At 44.5% G+C, this 22,230-nt stretch overlaps 1 protein-coding gene across 1 annotated transcript in view; it reads left to right on the plus strand.

The window, feature by feature from the left end:
- LOC133356379 (exportin-1-like) overlaps nt 1-22,230 on the plus strand; it is a 65,767-nt gene that overhangs the window by 11,739 nt on the left and 31,798 nt on the right. The window contains exons 2-4 of the mRNA XM_061573858.1: nt 5,055-5,192; nt 5,959-6,060; nt 18,604-18,676. Of these exons, the coding sequence (XP_061429842.1) occupies nt 5,067-5,192; nt 5,959-6,060; nt 18,604-18,676 (301 nt within the window). The 5' untranslated portion in view covers nt 5,055-5,066. The remainder of the gene's footprint in view (nt 1-5,054; nt 5,193-5,958; nt 6,061-18,603; nt 18,677-22,230) is intronic.

Raw genomic sequence — 22,230 nt, forward strand, 5'->3', positions numbered from 1 at the left:
AGCTATTTTTCCTTTGCCTGCTTATTTAGAACTCGAGAACCACAGTATGGGGTGATGTATTACGGGGGTGGGTGGATATGGTGGCGGGTGGGTAGAAGGGAACTTTGAGTGAGCTTTATACCATGGATCTTTGGCACAGATAACTTATATGAAGCCCTATAATGTATCCTAAAAAAGCCTTACATTTATATGGAAATCGAATTGATCACAAGTGTTTGTGGTTTTTTTAAACACTATCCTTTACCCAGGTGATCATACATTGAAATTAGTGTCCTATAGAGTGCTTGCAATACTTACAGGAACTCGGAGACATTTTGCAATTCTGGCAAGGAACACTCAATGAACCCACACTTTAGAATGATGTCACAGGGTCTAAATGTTCACTTCTCAGCATTGGAATGTGGTACACTTTCGTCGCAACTATCCATAAACTGGCATGGGGATTGAACTGTGACTTCCAAGTTGACCGGCTCAGTGCCAAGTTAACTGATGTCTGCCCTGCCAAACATTTCGTACACCGGTGTGCTGTGACTGGCTGCTGCTGTCCTGTTCATTTAATTTTCCCCTCAATGTGACCTCTGCCGTTTTTGTTGATGCTTTCCCTCACGCGGTTCTTAAGAAATATGTTTTATTAATATGTTATTCTCCGAAGCATTTACTTGGCAAATCAAAACAGTAACGTGGGCTCTCTTTTAGAACTGCTTGTTTACAGTGATGTACTGCCAAAAAATGCTCTTCGTGACATCGTTATTTAAAAACAATAGCGATAAAACACATTAGCCTGAGTCGCAAATGCCATTGCCACTCAGGTTGTTGCTTTTTCCTGCTTTTCAGTTGACGTGAGTGACCTCGTATAGCCCCGCATAACCAGGTAAAACCAGCTGTTGCTTTATATTAAAAACAAAATTCCACCCTCAGTCAATAGTTACGCAACGTAACTTGTCAACAACATTAAAAATTGTCGCCAGCAATGAAATTTCACGTGTAGTACCTTATAGGGCTCTCCTTTTGAACTCTGGGCCAAGAGTATTATTCTTGTACACACTATTGATAGGAACAAAATAATGTAAAGTCCTCTTAACAATCCATTGCGAGATGAAGGCTTCTTCCCCACGCTGTGTTAATCATAATGGGGGGTTGCCCATAATTCGCCATGCTGTAAATGTGGGTTTGTTGGTAACCCAAAAGGGAAATGCAAAATAACGAGCAATTTAAAAAGTTTGTTTCAAAGTCATAAAAGCACCCTTTGGAATGTAATGCGAGTTTCAGTTTTATATAGTTTTGCAATTCGTGGAAGTACCCACACTTAGGCATCCAAGTCACACCCGTGGTGAAGGAACAAAGTTCTAAGTATTTGAACCACCATCATCAGCCATGGTCAATCCACTGCTGGATTAAAACCTGGCCAAGCCACCACCACCTCCAGTTACTGCGATGTGATAATAATCCACCGAGTAGCTGTTCACGATGTGATTTGTTTGAGCCATCAGCTGGTAATAAAAAGAGCAGATAGGCATTGTACTAACTGTGTTGAATGTAGTGACACCCCGATGGACAAACTTATCATAGAAATGTCTCATGAGAGGCAACGAAGCAGGTTGTAACACGGAGGTGACAGAATGGGATTTCACGCAGCGAGCTGGGTTGCAACTAAGCAGAACGTCAACTTCATCTAGCAGTGAATTGATTTGGGAGCGATGGCAAACATTAAACTCACGAATGCAATTTTGTGTAACAGTGTCGCACATGCTGGTTCTGTGTCTCATTACCACAATGTAATTGAGTCTGATGTGTCATATGGTCTCCATAACTCAACGGCAGAGGGGTTGGGTGTTACTAGAAATGGTTTCAGCCTTGAGAGGTGCCCTGTCGCTCTCATCTTAATGTGCTGCACGTTTTGAAGCACTGACGTGTGCGCCCCTGGTAAAGGAACTTTACTTTCAGGATCAGTCCTCATACGGTACCCCCCCTCCCTTCTCTCACCGCACTGCTCTCCCTCCCCGCACCCTCGGGCAGCCCAGGACTTCATTATAATTAATAGTGACAGAAGGGAGAACCACTCCCGAGGGAGGAGGGGTGGGCTTGGTATGGAAAAGTACAAGCTGCTCGCTGTGAGCACAAAGCAGTGGTTGTCAACTTTGGTATGGCAGCCCCTCAATAAGGACCCCTTGGTCCCCCCCCCCCCCACCACAAAAAAACACAACTAAGCTTACTAAGGGCCGCAGTGCACTGAGAGATCACATGTCCACGCCTCTAGCGAATGCAGGGTTAGCAAGACATTTGTTTCACGTTGTGTGTGTTTCGGGTACTCGTTTTTTTACTGGTTGTGGATTGGATTGACTATGAGCTGATTTAACCCCAGAGAGGGAATTTAACTTGAAAAATCAGTACAGTGTACAGATGAAAAAAAGTTTAATTCAAGAGTTGAGAGTCAAATTTCAGTACAATTTTAGCTTTGCTTTAGTACCGACAAACGTTTCATATTGGCTCAAGGGAAATAAATACGATATTTGTTTTCCATGTTTTGACAAACAGTGTTCGCTGTTGATTTCTATTGACCAAAAAAAAAGATTTTTTATTTTATCATAATCATGTCACTGGCACCGTTCCGTATGTCACGAGGGCAATCATAAATAGAGCACGGAAAGAGGTCCTGACATGGTCGCCGGGTGCCTAATTCTCATGTTGAGGGCACCACACCAACATTACTGAGATTCTGGCATCAAATGCCAGGCTCCTACCCAGAACAATAACAGGTTCTTGTCTGCAGTTTTGAGCTCAAAGGGCCTCGTAGCCCAGTCACCAATGACCACGCACACAAAAATCACGTGCACGTGTTTTGTTATTTCACGTGTGCAAGTTTTGGCTCAATCCTTTGCATAGCTCAGAAGTGAGATCTCTTTTTTTTTTACTCATGTTGATTTTAAGCCAGCGGTTTTTTTTTGTCAAGGTTGTATGCACTTTTTACCTGAGTGTTTCAGTGTTGTTAATGCCAGCAGGTGACCATCCAGTGGTGCTGCTGGCATTCAGGGAAGAGGCGGTCTTGAGCAAAATATATCAACATTAAAGTAATCTTAACAGCAGCTAATTACAGTTATTGCTAATGTCTTAATGAACTTTCACTTTTTTTGATATCAGCACCGTGGATGTGCTTTGCTTGTTTATAATACCAGCAGCGTTTACTTTGCATTAAACAATGCTCTCCGGTAATGCAGAACTCGTTTCTAAAAAGGTTTATTTTTTATATTATCTTATCTTAACGTAATTTGATTAATGCACTTTACGAAGAATTAACAACGGTACAACAACAACAACAGCGTGTGTGAATGTAATGGGGGAGATGAGGTGATTGAATTAGATGAGAGGGAAGCAATGGGGGCACATCTGTGACGCGTGAATTCGGTGAAAGCGAAATTGATAGTAAATGATGATGAACGGATTGAATGAATGGGGAATAAATGATAGCCTTATAATGAGCATATGAAGAGGGAAAAGTAACGGTAGCGGTTATGAGGGGGAGATTAAGTGGTCGTGGGGTGAGCTAGGGAAAATAAGTTGAGTTTTTAGTGAGGAGCGGAAACTAGTGAGTGAAGGTGACTGCTTAATAGGAAGCGGAAGTTTGTTCCAGTGAAGAGAGGCAAGAAGAGGAAAGTCGCTTTATTATCTCATTTTTTAAATGTTTTTTCACCAAAAATACTGCCTTTGTGCCGCCATCGGTGAACGAGGGAGTTTTGGGGATGCCCATCGAATTCGAAACGTTACATTTATATTTCGATTTAAAGCTTTCGTGGCTGCAGGGATTCATCTTCTTGGTTCTTTCGGTAAAGTCACATAGACGCTGTCTTTCCGACAGACCTGTTCTTCACCTGAGGACGGCTGCTTGCATTGTGGCCGAAACGTCGTGAGAATTGTATTTTATTATGTTTTATTTTTATTCTGTTATTATTTCCCTTCTACGTGACTTTACCGAAAGAACCAAGAAGATGAGTTACATTTGTACTAAATTGCCCCATTTACCAGGGGAGGCTCACCCTTGTGGTTTGGCCTGACCAGTTTGTATTGTCATTCTTCCGGATGGTTGGGACGTTGGCGCATTGTGTGCACACAACAAGCACGTTGGTGGAAATGGTACCTCCTGTCTACAACGGAGCCTGATGGGCTTGGCAACAATAAACATGGTGCCAAAAATAGCGCTCCTCACTGCTCCACCCATGACCCCCCACCCCCGTGTGTGTGCGTGTACACAAGTGCATGTGGGGAGCGGTAGTGTAGCGGTTAGCGCGCTGCGCTACGAACCCGGGAACCCAAGTTTGATTCCCGCTCATGGCCAACACTGCTGACGATTGTTCGAACTGTTCCTGAGCCTCCCCGAGGTCGACTCAGCCTTAAATGAGTACCTGGTGTGGTGTGTAACCATCACCACTGGGGAGACAAAGGCGTCCGGGTGTGGTGCTGACCACTAAACCCATTGTGTTCTGTGCCGGCCTTCACAAGTGCTCGCTCACAGCACTTGCCCTAACAGTCTGTTAAAGGCTGTATCGGGGATCTTTGTCTTTATACACAAGTGCATTTGCTGTGCGGTGGCATTTGTATATTGGTTATCAGTGCAGCAATACCATCTCGACGACCCAAGTTTCATTCTCTGTCATGGTCAACATCAGTGACGAATATCTTAACAGGGCCTTGGCCTTTCCTAGGCTGTTGCACCTCCGATTAGCATGGTTGGCTACGTCCAGTTCAAAAGAAATTCAACATACAGGTCTTCCTGTATATGTGGAGTTAGCAGGGTCTCCCCGTGGTCGCGTGGATTTTTCTCTGGGTCCTCCGGTTTTTCCCTCCACATTTAGAATCGACATGCGTTTAGAGTATTTGGCTGCAATACATTTCCACGTGATAAGCCACTTAGTTCAGCTATCATTTATGGCCAGGTTGCTTCTGAAAAAGAGCTATGAAGCTCAGTGGGCCTTACCTGGTAAGATAAAAAAAAAATAGTTTCGAATGAAAAATATTTTGAATTTACGTACTGATTCTCTGTGCGCTCTCTGTCAATGCAGTAGACGAGCTTCATGCCGGCCATAATGACCATGTTGGGAGACCACACAGCACGTCAGCTGCTCGACTTCAGCCAGCGGCTCGACATCAACCTCCTGGACAGCGTGGTGAGCTGGCTGTACCAGGGCGAGGGCCCGCAGGTGAGTCGCCAGCACCGCGGCGTCGTGCAGGAGGATGCAGCGGCAGAGAGCGCAGCAGCAGCAGCGTTGTCTAAACACAGTGACACCTTCCGAGCATTAGGTTGCATTTGCGTCTGGTAGAAAGTTTCCCCTGCGTCTCAAAAACCAAACGTGACCTTGAAGCGTGTAACGTGCTGTGAGAGGGAGGTGGCCAGGTGAGGTTCAAAGCGCTTGGCCAGCACTGCTTGGGTTTGAATTCAGGCAACGTCCTGCGATGAATTCAAGGTTTCCAAGTGGAGCGAGATGATGATCTCAGTCTGGTCACCAATATTAAATAAACCCATAACATCAATCACTGAAAATTCAAAATATAGATTTAACTCATGCAATAAACATTACTTGAGTTAAATTTAGAAATAGTTCCGTGATATCTGCTTCTGTGGGCCATTCTCTAATGCGAAGGATTGCACTGCTTTGTGAGATTCAAATCCATGCCACTCGTGCCGCGAGATGTACTGCATCATGGTGGTGTAGGCATATTACCATATGGTAGCCAGGAGAGGGCAATGTCTTGTGTCACTCCCTCGTATGTGTGGATTCTCTCTGGGTTGTGTAGTTTATTGTCACATGCCAATTAGCATGGTTGGCTACGTACAGCGTGAAAGAAGTTCAACATGCCTACGTACATACAAACGATCATTAATAGAATTGTCCAAATATCCCAGTGCAGGACCCTCCTGACAAAAAAAGTCCCAGTGTAACTCTTCTCCTCCTCCTCACCTTGCAGCAAAGGATGGCGCAGGAGGTGCTCACCCATCTGAAGGAGCACCCTGACGCCTGGACCCGCGTGGACACAATTCTGGAGTTCTCGCAAAACATGAACACCAAAGTGAGTCGCTCAAACGCGGTCACCTACCACACCACCGCCATTCCGGCTAAACTCCCCCACCCCCCATACCCTGATACATCCAAACACATAGTAGCGCTCTGGACAGATCCAGCAGTCTTAGTCAACAATGAAAATGCCCCCAACGCACAGATAAATAGATGTGCTTTGTGCCAGGTCGAATAATATACATGAAGATTAAGGTTTGGCTTGCAAGGACTCGAGGGAAGAGCTGCAAATCCATTGCTGGCCCTCTGCGTTGGTGTTTATGCATGTAATACACCGGGTTTTTTAGAATCTTGGCTTAAAAAAAAAATAGAAAATCGTGGAACATTTCTCTAACTCTTGTGGTAAGAGAGCAAATGAAAACCCGGCTGTCGTGCATGTATGTGCCAATCGGGTTTCAAGTTATCGTGGATCTTCCCACGATGTCCTACAGCCGAAATGTATATCAAATTTGTGTCTATTATTCGATGGTCCTCTGTTTGTACCAACAAGTTTCCGAAGTATTCCAAAGAATAGTTTTGGCCCCACAATGCATCCTCTCTACACAGCACAATACGCGCATATCGCTGAAAAGCAATGAACGTGGCCATAATGCAACCCATTGACCTTGTTCACAAGACGTGGACAGACTTCACTGAACTGCCCATTATTTTGTTCATGTGGTTTTGGTGGCCTATGCTGTTGGGTCATGATTTAAAAAAAAAAAATATTCCAGCCCTGGCAAAATCATTGATCAGATTTCAGTCCTCCGACCGTGAATATTTGTTTTGATTTGGTGTTGGGTAAAATGCTGTGAGACTTTCGATATACACAATGGATTCTGTAAATCCTCAGTCAGTGGCCATTGCCAGATATGGAAATGTTCCTGCAGTTACAACATACTCGCAGCAGAGAGCACAAGCCTCACTTGTTAGCCCAGATCACTTCAGATATATGGCCTTATTATTTATAGAAGCGAAGCCCTGGAAATTCGAAGCCACGCTTTCCAGGAATATTGGCTCATACTTTTGTAACAGGAGACTGGGGTTTTGGGTCACTTTTGCGAATGAACATGGGTTTCCTTTATTTATAATATTAATGTCTGTGGAAGACTTTTGTGCTTCAGCAGTTGATGACCCAGAAATTTTGATAAAATGTTTTTCAAAAGGGTATCCGAAATATAACGATCCATCCAAGTGCACCGGATCAGATTCCGCATCAGGGTTAAGATCAGTGTCAAGCGGTCTCTGAATTGGTCCCGGTTACGCTCCTGCACCAACCAGCACTAACTAGTGTGGTGAAGTATGATCAAACAACCACCATGACTTAACACAATGTAGAAAAGCCTTCATCCCATCCCCTTTCCCAACGTGCAGTGTAGACGGTTAACGTCATTCAAGCTTTATTACACTGAAGAACTCGGATTCTGTTTGGCTCCCATCGCGGTGAACTTGAGACACATTACTGCACTTGCCATGATTCACTGATGTATTAAATGGTATGTTTCTGATAGTCTGGGATGGAGCCACAACAAGTCTCCCTTAGTGCACCCATAAAAGTCACTGTCTCCCTTCTCAATTGGGCATAGGGCAGTGCTCATGTCCATTGGTGGCTCTTTGAGCCAATGTTGGAAAGATCACACCCCTTTGGCAGAGGGCCATCTTTCTCAAAGGCAACGACGGCTGATTTCCTACAAGACAGTATAGATTTTATTCATCTCTGAAGTAATACACCTATACCATAGCCAAAAACCTAGTCTCCTGGAATTGAAAGTTCTAATCACAAAGTGGCTTCGTGTTTTATCGGAAAGCACAAACCTCCATGTAATAACATGTTAACTGGATTCGGGACCCATCGTTCTGTTGGCCTTACAAGCGAGTTTGTCGAATGCAGAAGCAGCCACGCTTTCAAGGGAATAGGCTCTCTGATTCCCACTGAATTGTCTGATTCAGCGAATTTGCTTTGGGCTGGATCATAAATGGTGGTTGCTGCCACATGCCAAAAGAAAATTGTTGACCACTTGCAAACACCAGTACATGCAATGCCACCCCTCTGAGAGCCGAGGAGATGGTACCCTTCTGAGTTGGTGCCATGCAAAGTTATGAGGGACTTACCATCTCTTATGCTGTTGGCAGGGTTGTTTTGTTTGGTGTGTTTTCCACCTTATGCATGTCATTCATTGATGGGTTATCTTTATGTTAAAGCACATTGTGAACTCACATTCTGTATTCACTTTCCCACCTATTCTCCCATTGTTCAAATTGGCTGTGCAGTTAAAATATTAAAAGTAACCCTTCATTGCTTTCAGCAGTTCCAGATAACAACAACAATAAAACATACACGCACTTAGGAACACGAACATTGCCATGTGTCACAAATTATAGGACCTGGATATTTAGCTTGTGCTGACTTACTAATTTGGCAACACTTCTCCACTGGCATATCCGAGCCGCGCTAGCACGGGTCTCTCTCATTTGCAGGTGGGTTTCCACTGGCTGTTTGCCAAGCTGAGCCAATCCCAAAGCGTGAAACTCTGGCTTCACAAAGTCATCTCTGAATCTGGCTATGGGCCGTGCTGGGTCAGAGATGGGGTGAATCATTTTCGTCATGAGCATGACCGATGGTGGCATGGCTCGTGTTCCACCGTGGATAAACAACTTGGCGCCTCGTGAGCCAGGCCCGGCTCAGGAGGCTGGCCTGGCTCAGGACGGACGTGGAACGGCTCTGATGTGCCCAGTGTAAAAGTGGTCACGGATTGTGAATTGACAACCTGCAAATGACCTTGAAATCGGAAGTCGCGGTAAGACCAGCTGTGTTGCTTTGGTCTTTTCTCGTTGCCTGTTACTACAACTCCACATTTAATTTATTGCCCAGTGAGAGCCTGTTGATGTGTTAACGAATTCTCCTTTGCAAGGCAGTCATTGTTATTACTGAAGTTTTGTGAAAGCAAGGTAAATTTGGGCGATTTTTATACACATCCTACACGTAGTGGCCTACTTTCGCAAATATTACCACAGAGTCGATACTGTCGAGTGACGTATTGTGGTAGTACTTTAAATCTTTGTTTAGATGCCATTATGACATAAGACATTTACACACAACATTCGGATACAATGACATCAGCATGCAGTATTAATGATATGAAAATCTCAAATCTCACAAAACTCCAAACATTAAAAATCTTTAAATATGAATCTTTTTCCGAATAGATGTTCACATGTGGACACTTCATTAAGAGATCATCTTATATTGTCGTGTGCCGTTGGATGCAATCTTTACCATCGGAGCAGCGATGTTGGAGCAGGAAATTCTCCATTGCCCGGGCAGAGTTTGCACCCATCATCTCGTTCCACAGTCATCGAGATGCTTGCAAAGCAAACAGACGTTGTGTTGACAGCTCGGCCAGCCCCATGTATTTCAGTGCCACCTGTTTCTTGGTCCGTGAAATTGAAAACCGTGGTCCGAGTGCCCCACTGAAATGCTGACATGATAATAATAACAACGACAACAACAAACACAACGGTGTCATTTCATCAGTATGTCTTCTAGAGCTTAACTCTGAATTGATGTGTAATTATTTTAGTACATCATTTACCTCTTTTTTTTCTTGTCATTGGCAATAATAATATCTGAATAAATTGGGGTTCTCTTGCAAAGGAGATAACGAACCACAGGGAGCTCTCACTTTGTTAAACAAACCACAGCGACTTGGAAAGTGCCCATTGCACGCTCTCAAGTAGAAGGACGTGACCTGGCAACGTCCCCAGACAACACTGTGCATCACAGCGCCGTGTTGTGCCACATCGATCGCAGGATGCCCAAACGCTCTAACACGCACAGGCTGCGACAGACGAAAGATCCCCCGTGTAGCTTACTTGGGCAAGCACCACGCGCTTGGCCACCTCTCTTGTCTGCCCAGTGCCGGTCTTTACACACCGCATTAGATACTCGTTTTAGGCTGAGTTGACCTATTTTGTGGGGGGCGGGGGGGGGCAGGGAAGAGGCCCGTGATCGGTTCGGGTAAATTGCCACTGACGTTAGCCACGGTCGGGGATCGAACTCAGTTTTCCAGGATCGTAGCGCAGTGCAATAACCACCAAGCTACCGCTCCCCATACACACATCAACAGCCGCCAATCATCACAGAGCGACAGTGACATCGCAACAGCACCTGTGTCAGGCTAGGTGCACTTTGAGGCTGTTTCATAAAGTGTCCAAGGCCCGCTGGTAAGGAGGTCCGGGACAGACTCAGCTGTTGAGAGTTAACCGACTCTGACTTAAGCTGACTGGCGCACAACACAAACACACACATGCAGACACACGCGCGCATGCTCACGTACACGCACACAAGCACATGAAACGGCCACCACCACCACCGACCAATCTCAGCTGTGCCTCGTTGAAAGTGTTGCTGTCCGTTGTCATGTCGGCGCGCGCTGATTTGTGATGGTCTTGTGTGCTTCCAGGTTTGACGGACTGTGACTTCCGTTGCGCCATTTGCGCCATTAACGATGTGTTGCCGTTATGTCGGTTGCGTGTGTCAGAAAGACGGCCGGTCTTCCTGCACGGCTGACCCCGTTAGGCTAACACCGCAGGGGGCTTCCAGCAGGTCGAAGCTTTTTCATTTACCCTCTTCATGTCCGATCCACCCTCGCGAGCCCGGCCGCCCTGTACCGAACAAACAGAGCCATAGCACACGACACAAATTAATCATTACGCGTCGTTGTGAATAATGTTAACGACGAGATGAGTATCGCCTCCTTTCCATTTTTGTATCCACTGCCTCCCCCCCTCCCCCCACAGCTCTAGCAATAGAGCGAGCGGCTCGCAGAGCGAAGGCTGCGAGCTCAAAAATCCTGCTCGAGTTGACTCAGCCCCCATCATCCCTCCAGGGTCGGTTAAAAATAAGTACCACTTTGTGGGAAAGTTGGCAGTGGCTGTGTTGTACGGTTGGACTCACCCCTACCACAGGAATGTGGGATTCCCATCACTGGCTCACGGCTTTAAATGAGGGATGATAAACATCCTATTGGTCATTTGAGCAGGAAATCACGTTCGACTTTCATGATCAAGGTTTTTGGGTTAGATCGCGTCATTTATAAATGTGTCTCAACCCTCCACCACCCGACACTGCCAAGCAGTAAAAAATGTGTTACGTTGACAAAAGACAAATAGTTCACTACATTAGCTCACTGGTGTGTTGAAGAGTGGATGTACAACATTTACAATTTGAGTAAGACGTTTCGCTTGAGATTACATCCAGCATCTTCGTGCGATTTGCAAGAATATTCTGGAAAATCTACTCTTCAACACGCCGGTGGGCTAAAGTGGTGAACTATTTGTCTTTTGTCAACGTAACACATTTTTTACTGATTGGCCGTGTCGGGTGGTGGAGTTTTGCGACATGAATAATGCGCTCTAACCCAAAATCCGTTATTATGAATAATTCTGGTCGCGAAAGCCTACGTGTTAAAACTGACTTTAGACTTTGACTTAAAAATGTTAGTATTTGTTTTTTAAACCACCAATTGGTTGCACGGCCGTCTGAAAGCGTACTCTCAGAGGGCCGTGTGGTCGATGGGATATGAAAAAAATGCTTTCAATTTTGTGTGGAGAGACAAATTTGGCAAGGAGGCGTTATTTATTGTAATCACTTCATTTCAATTGTGTCAAGTATGCTGATAGTTGTAATGATTTAATTTGTTTTTGCAGATGCTTTCCACATTTAGTCGAATGCTACATTAATGCATTTTGTTACTGTTGTTAAACTCTTGTGAATTCTACGCAAAACATAGTCAATCATGGATCACACTTTTAATTGTAATACAAATGTGGCTTGACATCGCTTTCAGTGGATTTTTAAACATTTCCAATTTTTTTTTCTCTTGACCTGGTTCCCTGTTCTTTCCATGCCTCCTCCTCTCTCGACTACCGCCCCATACAATAATCTAAGACATTCATAAGAATATACCCCAGTTCTTTTGGAGTCATGTTCTGGAAAAATAACTTCTACTTCAATGTAGCATGGATAGAATAGTCTCACCCCAATGTTAGGAAATAACTTTTGAAGATCATGCAACAGATCCTCCATCTGATGTCACTGCAGTAGGCCAATATCACCCCACAAACTTGAAAGCAGTCTTTCACACTCTGTAAATAATGCACGTTGAATGGCATCCTTCTGATATATTCCAAGCAATTTTAAGTCCTCATTTGTGCGATTTATATTTTTGAGCAGGTTGAGCCGTATATCAACTTGCTACACACGGGAACCTGGTTTAAATGTGAGGCTCTCATCTGCTTTCAAATGCAGAATCCTCAGCAGTGCCAGCTCATTGATCTGACATGGCCATTATGAGGACACTGCGGCACTCTGCTCAAAAGTGTCACCACCCACTTTCAACCACAAGACAAAAACGGGCAGATTCAAATATAGGCAGATGCTCCTGTTTTCCAGATTTATGGTTTAAATGTGACCCAACATCCCAACCCCCAGCAATGGTGCAAATCGCCACAGTGATAGTTTTTTGCAGCTTTGCAACAAGCTCTGGACCGTGTGGTCTTCTGGGTTGTACCACATTATTTTATGGCATGACGTCCGATGTTTCTCTCCACTTGCTGGCGGCTTATTCAGGAACTCTGAATGAAGCTCTCGGCATGTGGAGCAGCAACATGATTTCCCATGCTACATAGAATACCATAGACACCAGGGCTCAGAGTCATATTAGAACAAAGGTCATGAGATTGGTTCATAGAGACACGTGTCTTTGGGGATGAGGGTTAAGGTAGAAGCAACCATTATATTAACCACAATATCTTGCTGATCTCGTCAAAGAGAGCATAAACCATCACGCAAACTCTGGTCATCCTTGCAGTGGCATTTGGCTAACCATCGAACAAAGACGGTCACTGCATCGAGAGCTTTCAGATGCGCTTCTGCAGCCGTCTGGAACGCTCTTCCGATGTTAGAGAGCCACTGGAGCTATGCACTTTTAAATAGTCTAGATTGAAAACTAATTTCTTTAGAATAGTTTTTTGTGTTTAAATTGTTATCCTTCACCTCCGTTGGGCATGGTTGGCTACGTACGTTGTGAAAGAAGTTCACCATACACATACCCTAGGTGCCCCGAGGTATATTCTGCACATGTTTTTGAGCGCTGAGCCGGCACTGTTGAATTAACCTCTTTCATTCTTATGTTCCCACCTGAAATTAAGTGAATCTCAAACACCACCTTTCTAGGATTCTTTACACGGTTATCAGCATCAGTAATACCTACAGCCCTTAGCCAAAACAGGCATGGCTCAATTGGCGTACCCTGATGATTTTGGATGCATCTATATATATATATACACCTCCCCTGTCCTGGAAATTACATTGTCTCAATTTAGGATCACGATTCGGTGAATGAAATGATTGATTACATATTTATTCATTATTGATTTCTGAGGTCAGGCCACGTAATATTATGTGGCCACATTTTTCTTGTTGTGTAACCCTCCACCACCAGACATGGCCAAACAAATTAAATTGTCACGTGTACAGGCGGTTAACGTGCCAATGATTGTTGTTTCAGCTCACCGCGGGTAAGTTGAAGGACAATTCTCATCACAAAATTTATCAGCCGGACATTATTTTCTTAACACTGCACGGTGGTGAATGTCGCGGTCTTTTGACATTGGTAGGGGTTACACGAACCCATTACATGCAGCAATATATACTAATTTATAAAAACATTGATTCTTACATGCACCATTCACTGCATGCATGGCGAGCTTTTTAAGAATGATTCTTCATTGATAACAACTTAACACTTTCGTCAGTGACGACTGCCTTAAAGTGGACAAATATATAAAATAAGCAAGGTTATTGGCAGTGGTCCTTCGTCTTCATAATAAGAGGGATCAAGGGCTCGGAGGTTTAGACCTATTATTTATAGATGTATATTAAAAAAATCCCTTTAGGGGCAGTTTCATTGATGATTGTATTGAGTTTGTTTTTTGTGCTCATGCACCGCTGCCAATGCAGATATCATTATTATTAAGTGATAAATCGAACCACCGTTATTACCGTATTGACCCATCTTCTCATGCGTCTGGAGTGAAATGCAAGTTAGTCATAAAACCATTGGCATGGGAATACCGTGAACAAGGCTGCACTGGTGACTGCACATTGCCATTAGCTGAACATTTTACGTTCCCATTGGCAACAATGTGTAACCAACTTGTTATTTTTACACTTCCTAAAATTGGTGCAAGTCCCGCTTAATGGAGAAGGGGGAGGGGAGGCTGCGATTGATTAGAAAAGCCCAACGAATTGTTCGTCTTCACAGCAGGTAGAGATATTGAATTTGTGGACTCAACATTTTGTTCAGTGTTCTTGTAGCTAGCGATGGTTGTTTTACATTTGAATAGCTGCAGGAAAATGGAAAATGACAATAAAAGCACTATTTTGTTATCTGGAGAAAATTAAGGATCACCTTACTTAGGCATGTGCAACTGCACGTCACCAGGCAGATGCACCACACGTGTACAGGTCAGATAGTCTCTTTAACTCTCTGATGTATTTTTGAGTTGTATTAACGTAAAAGCAGCTTGCATTGGTATTGCATCCGTAACGTAACAAATTGTCTCGGGAGCAATTTTTTTTCATGGTTTTCCCCTCGGGGACACCCTAATGGCAGCTTGTCCTCCCATACGGCACAAGGTGCACACAGCCACCAGCCTGCCAGTTGGGCATTGTTCTACCAGCAGGGTGGCGAATGTTGTAATTGGTCATTCAAATGAAGTGATTAGTGAGTAAAACAAATTTTTATTTGGACCATGACACTGGCACGCATGATCTCTACCCTGTGCTGCGTCTTGTGTGGTGTCCTCAACATTTCGCTCCACGTGCCGGGAGATTTTTCAGTAACTGAAAACGCATCCGGAGACCTATACAGCCCTAGCAGTCTCTATTAATTGGCTTGCCATTTGGGTATCAAAAATTGACACTTGTCTCCAACTGGTTATCATGATATAGCTGTGGCGTTTACCATCCACACGGTAAGCCATTCTTGATTAGCATCATGAGGTTTAAAAAAAATATTAACAACACGAGCGTTCGTCTGTATCGTACAAAACACTACAATCTGTTCCTGTCACGAATTAACCATGCGGCTATATAAACGAACACAGGAGGGAGAAGATCGGCTCAGCTAATCGCTCGCAATAACGCTCAATAATTATCGATCAATGCTCTGCGCTCACAGTTCAGCAACGAGTGCTCACATGCGATTGGTTCTTTCAGTTGGCCAAATAGGGAATGCTTGTGATTGGCTGAGCCACAAACAATTTCACGCAATTGGCTGAGTACCCCTGTCTGTCCTGAAGGCACCCCTCGTTTTTCAACTCTTTTTGAGTTGGTTTTTCCAAACGATGATCCGGCCGCACATTGGGCTGCCTTTTGAGCTGGTGGTCTAGACAAGGCTGACCGCTTTGTACATGCAATGTGATGGTCACGTGACGTGTATGCAAGGCATATGGATTGGATTCGTGCCTTCCTGCTGTTGGCAAGCAGCAACACCACACCTTTGCCTGCTGTATTTATTTCCAGCCTGCACCCATTCTTCTGGGTTGATGGGTTTTCTCATTATTTTCAGAATCCCTGTGTTCAACAACCCCCTTGGTTCAATCCGTGCAGAATGGCCTAACTCCTCCCGAACTTCCATGCGCTGTTTTCAGTCTTGAGGCCAGCGATCCACTGTTCATTAGCCTCTTTCATATTGCGAAGTGACTTCTCAACGGGCTGAGACATAAGCTCACTCATGCAAGCGGCATAGAGTCAAAGTGAAAAGTGATTTCCTGATCCAGTGCGCATTGAGGCAGTGCTCTCGTCTCCTGTTTACAGCCCTGAATCACTGTTGAAAATTCCACTGTTCTTTGGGAGGTGCAAGTTTATCCACAGGAAACCCACTGTTAACTCCCCTCACTGGGTGGTGCTTATTTTATCGACCCGGGAAGGAATGATGGGCTGAGTCAACCCCCAACCAGGATTCCAAATCGCAACCTTATGATTTTGAGCCGCTCTCTCTGCCGCTGAACGACTTCGCCGCCGAATATAATATTGCATGCAGTTTCATTAATCATGGTTCCGCGCATTCGGTGTAACTTTCCGGTTAACTATAATTGGAAGTTTTATTAAATTTTACTTAACTAAACCTTTAAAACAACAACCGCAATCTTTCCCTCCCCTGCAATTTTAAAAGAGGCTAAAGTTGGCGCGTTCTGATGAGGCATTCTTTTCTCTCCCTCGCTGTCTAAAAACAAAGGAGATAACTCTTGGATAATCACCACGAAAACCTTTTCCACTGTCTGTTGAATGCTTAAGTAAAAAAAAAGTTGTTGAAAATATATATGGTATATTTCAATCTGCCATTGCTTACTTTAAACATTACTCTTTTACACGTGGGCACACATTCATGACATCGACACCACGCGTTTAAGTCCCCAGAGCCCGGAGGACATTTTCACAATTCTGGCCACTGCTGATGATGGTTGTGGCTGCCGAGCGAAACGCCGTGCTAAATTGTTAAACGTGTGTGGATTGCTCTCCCAACATACCAGTGTGCGAGAGAGGTAATGGGCACATCCGTTTGCGTGAACACGTTAATTGGCCGTGTCAGGTGGAGGAGGGTATTCGACCCAGAAATCAATTATGACTAGTCACTATTCCGTCCGCTTGATTCCGCATTTGATTATATTATCAATGTTGCCCTCAATTTTTCACGTGGCGCTTTAGAGACAAGAGTTTAATCTCAGGTCTCCCATCTATTAAGATATTCCGCACACAGTTATGTATTTTATGCTCTATTTAATTGTTGAAAACGTGCATGCGCATTGCGAATTGAGTAATTACTCTATTTTAATCTGTCAAATAAAACATCTATAGAGAGTGCATGCTAAATTTACGTGGCATCTAAATGATGAAACTATTAACTATAAAACTATTAAATATACAACAACATGTAATATAATTTTCCCCAACATTGTATTACATATTTTCACGTAGCTGTGTAAATAGAAAATGTAATTGTACATTTCAATAGGCTAACAAATGTGTTAAGTCTTATTTATGTTAGTCTGTACATGTGTATGCATTTTGTACAGCTTGTAACGTGTGCTGTATTGACTAGATAGAAACACACATGCACGTATTTAAATGTCTGCAAAATGTATAATGTACATAGTAACATATATATGCTTGCGATATACAGTATTATGCATAGATGTATCATGAATCCTCTACCTATACCAGGTGCAGGCGCTCTTTTAATACACCAATATTTAAACTGGTTCCAGCAGCTTGTCTGAACCCCGGGCCGTAGCCTGCACTCCGTGAGAAACCCAAAACAATCAAATCGCACACCCATCTTTTTGGTACTCAGTCACGTTCTCCGACTTGAGGGAGCAGCCATCAAATGGGGGCCGTTGGTATATTGGTGCCAGGTTTACAACGCGCAAGCTCCGAGTGATGCCACCCTTTGCAGTGCAACTTCCCCGCGGGGCCTCAATAAGCATAATCGTTTCCGCGTTCGGACCAATGGCTGACCCGAATAAATGAGAATGCTTTCTCTTTGAGGCGGTGACAAACATCGTTGTCATCATGAAGCGAAACTGGCCATTGAGAGTGAAAGCCGGCCGGTCCAGCGAGCGCAATCGGAAGTATATTCTTAGGTTTTTTCCGGTAAAGCCACGTAGGTAAAAAAATAATATTAATAAAATAAAAAATTAAAATCACGACGTTTCGGAGGCAACACAAGCTTCCGTCTTCAGGTGGAACCGTCACAGCACAATTGCTGTATCAAGTAAAATAAATTTCTGTTGATACAGCAATCGTGCTGTGACGGTTCCACCTGAAGACGGAAGCTTGTGTTATCTCCGAAACGTGATTTTTATTTTTTATTTTACTTTTATAAATTTTAATATTTCACCTACGTGACTTTACCGAAAAACCCTAAGAATATGAATCCTTGCAGTCACGAAAGCTTCAAATCTAGATGCAATCGGAAGGTTTCGAAGCGCAAATGAATGCTTGGCGGTTGACTCGGCTTCGCATCCCTCCGGGGTTGGTAAAGTGAGTTACCATTTTTTCAGAGGACTCAGCGGTGGTTTTCCTATGGAAAGACTCAGCCCCTACCATAGGACAGTGGAATTTCTGTCACCCGCTCGGGGCTATAAACAGGAAATGGGGCACTGCATTGACGCTCACTTGAGCAGGAAATTTCTACGGACTTTTTTTGAATAACGTAAATCGTTGTACAACATTTTTGTCTGATTTAGCCACATTTATCACATCCATTCCTCACAGACCTAACAGAGTACCGCAGTTCAAGCGTTGCGCACCCTGGAAGCTATTGCTTGGAAAATATTCATCCTATACGTCTGCCCGTATGTATGCCTGGCACCAACCGTGGAGGGGAAAGAGAGACGCGTTTGAGCAGATTGCGAGAATGATCGGCAGGTGTTGGAGCAGCGAAAGGTTAACCGTTGGCATTTCTCCCCCTTTTCAACATGTTCGTCACAGTACTACGCCCTGCAAATATTGGAGAACGTCATAAAGACACGCTGGAAAATCCTGCCGCGGAACCAGTGCGATGGTAAGCTTCTCTCACCCACAGTCCCTTGCCTGACCTGCGTACGAATGCAAGAACGTGATACAACAATCCCTCGCCAACCGCGGGGGTTGGGTTCCTGAAAACCGCCCGTCGTTGGAAAAACCGCCGTGGTGTGCAAGGCCTTAAGGGCTGTCCATAAATGACGTCACGCGATTTTGGACCCCCTCGTCACACGGCGTCACAAAAAGTCAGACCCCCCTCAAAAAAAAAACATGCTTCAAATCGCTTTAAACTATTGTCATCGTAGTGCGTATTTAATGTGGCGCTGCACTCTAATGTTGTAAGAGAAAATATTTATAAAAAAGTCTGTTTAATTAAGTAGAACGTGTTGTCTATATTTATTTAAAGTTGCGCATTGTGATGTGACGTCACATTTTTCAAACCCCCCCTCGTCACACATCGTCACAAATATCTGACCCCCCCCCAGGTGCGTGACGTCATTTATGGCTCCTTATGGGAAATCGGGGGTTAGGGAAACCGCGGCCATGGCCACACTCGTCAAAGCCTAACTGAGTTGCCCCTTCCTACGTTAAGCACAAATAAAATACACAATAACATGATAAAAAAAAGTTTAAAAACATAATTTAAAGCAATAAAATGATGTTATTTACCTTTACCTAGGGTTAAAGTCCATGGTGATGACGATGACGTGGGAATGAGGTTAATGCGGGGAGGTGGCTGTTGGAAGAGGGGGCTTTACCTCCACCTGGCGATGGGAAAAGATCCGTGGCGTGAGCTGGGAGATGAGACAACGCACGGGGTGGGGGGGGGGGCACAGGTTGTGGGGTGATTTGAAATCACAAGCGCCGATCGTCGTGCTAAACCGCGGATACGCGGAACCTCTCACCGCGGTGAGAAAATTGGTATGCCAAAAGAAAACCGTTGTCACATAAACTCGGCTGTGTATTTTGCAAAAAAAACCTCTAGCCTATTCAACAAAACCACAAGTGAAACCGTTCTTTGGCTCCTAAACCTCGATATTCAAGTTTATCTTTTGACACAAAATCTAGCCATATACCAAGAGAAGAATTACAAATACAACAACGACTCGGTGCAGTGTGTATGTAGTGTTGTGTCGCATTGTATTTTCATCATTGAGGTGGGTTGATGCTGTCCAAGAATAAAAAAACAATACAAAAATGGAGTGAGAGGAAGCAAAAGAGACAAAAACGGAGTATAAGAGAGAGACAAACAGGGCGAGAAAGCGAGAGAGACGGAGCTGTGGAGAGAGACGGGACTACATGCAGCTGCACGTAGCTACACACACACACGCTGCTCCATTTGGGAATTCCCTCCCTATCGTCTCCTTTTCCAAACTCTTAAAAGATGCTTGCTCAATCCAAGAACTGCATGGGCTCTTGTAATCTATTAACATTTTACTAAAACGCTTTTTGTTGGTTGCTGGCCGCTTGACATTTTGGGGCGTTAAAAAGTAAATATCTCAGCTCTGCACCCCCCATACCCCCCGGCTAAATCTGGACACTTGGTAGTTCTGGGAATGGTTCTCAACCGGGGGTACGCGAACCCCCCAAGGGGTACGTGACAATGTCCTGGGGGGGGGGGGGGGGTACAGGAGGGTGATTTATAAATGTGTGAAATTGTAATCCGTGATAGTCATTATTTCATATTATATATTAACAATGTGGTTTACAAGGGTAAACCGCGCGCGAACAATTACATCTTTATAACATGTAGGCTTTCGCGATCAATATCCATAAGAGGGTTTTTTTAGGTTGGATTGCGTAATTATAAATTACGTCACACATGCAGAGCGTATGTTGAATATATTTTTGTATTCGGCTCGCGGTTACTTGCTAGTTAGGATACCGCACAAAATGGACAATTGGTTCAAATATTAGTGTTAATTCATACATTTATTTCTCAGAACCATGTTGGGTCAGGCAAGGGGAGGGGGGGGAGGCACACACAGTGGCCAAACAAAAACTTGAGGATCACTGCTCTTAGATAATTATCGTGCGTGGGGCCTGCTCGGTGTAATCGGGTTTGGCACCACCCGCCTCGCTCCGGCAGATCGGGACGTTGGAGAGTGCGTGTCTGGGCACGGCACGAGAATGATGATGGGCCCCCTGGCTCAGCTGCCAGGCCGAGCGACTTGTGGGGGTGACGAGAGCTCTTTGGAACGCACTCCGAAGCAGTTTTTTTTTTTACCAAGTGGCGCTCGCTTCTTAATACCTGCCCTTTCGTAGTTGCGCGCTCTTCAGGGGAGGGTCTGTTGATGTTATCGCACGGGAGCATCCGGTGTTCATGTTGATTTCTTGTTTGTAGTTTTTTGTTTGTTTGTGTCGGAGCACGTGTGCATGCCTGTTGAGTTCGATTACCGCTCACGGCCAAAAAACCAGTGACGGTTATCTGAACAGGTCCTGGGCCTCCCCTCGGTCAACTCAGCCTCAAATGAGTACCTGATGCGCTGTGTAAACGTCGCCGCTAGAGAGACAAAGTCCATTAAGGCTTTTAAGGGGAATATTTGTGTGCGTATGTGTCCTGTATTTCCACTTGGATTATAATCAGTACACATCGCATCCAGCAGTGGATCATGCATCCGTAGATGTACACATCAGAAAGTACGAGTTGGCTAAAGAGTTAAAATAGCCGTTTGGCCGGCAGACCTTTGTTGTTCCATTTGTAAACACTATCCTCAGGCTTCACGCGAGTAGCAGTCATAAGTAAGCCAAAGATGATTACACAGTTGCCACTGTGTGGCAACCCACATGTTTTGAGTAATAGCGAGTCCAAATTCCATGGGACACCATGAGACAAATAACAGTTGAGGGTAATAGTTGTGACATCACCAGGCTGATAACAAACGTAAAGTGGGCTTGGGCAGGATGCGTTGTCGCTACGAGGGGGAATGATGGCTGATGGTCAAAAATAACAATGCTGGCACGAACGCTGGGGAGATGGAGCGATACAATCTCGGTTCACATGCAAGGTGCTAGACGGATTGTTACATCACAGCATCTTAGGGAGGCCTTCATCCAGCAGTGGATTGACCAAGGCCTTTGATGTACACGTTTTGCCCATTTGTTAATCTACTGCTGGGTCCAAGGCCTTCCATGCCGTGCTGGCCGTGAAGGATATTTCACCATACTTCACCACTTTGGCCATTGCCGGTTGCTGAACGTACTGAGGCGGTGGGGGGGTGGGTTGAGGTGGGTTGACGGAGTACAATTGATTTTGCGTCGCTGCCAAACACACATGAGCTTCAACAACAAAAACAAATATGTTAGAGGACGAAATGAAAGTTTATTTATTGGAAGCGAAAACAAGTTGGTCTTTCAATAGACATTGTCAACGTGATTATTTTCCATTGGCTTTCAATGCTGGTGCGTTTTTACGTGCGTTTGCTCGAATGCTTGCCTGCGTCTTGTATGACTCAACCCCCTATGAATGTGTGGCATGCCCCTTGTAAAAAAAAACACTTCAAAGCTAATATTACTACCTTCCAGGGTTTCTGCCCTGCAGGCAAAACTTTGTTCTCTCTCCAGGTTACTAATGAAATGGGGGGGACCCACCTT

This window comes from Lethenteron reissneri, chromosome 53 (genome assembly GCF_015708825.2).
Source record: "Lethenteron reissneri isolate LAM-NWPU_2019-01 chromosome 53, ASM1570882v1, whole genome shotgun sequence".
NCBI classification, from domain to species: domain Eukaryota; kingdom Metazoa; phylum Chordata; class Hyperoartia; order Petromyzontiformes; family Petromyzontidae; genus Lethenteron; species Lethenteron reissneri.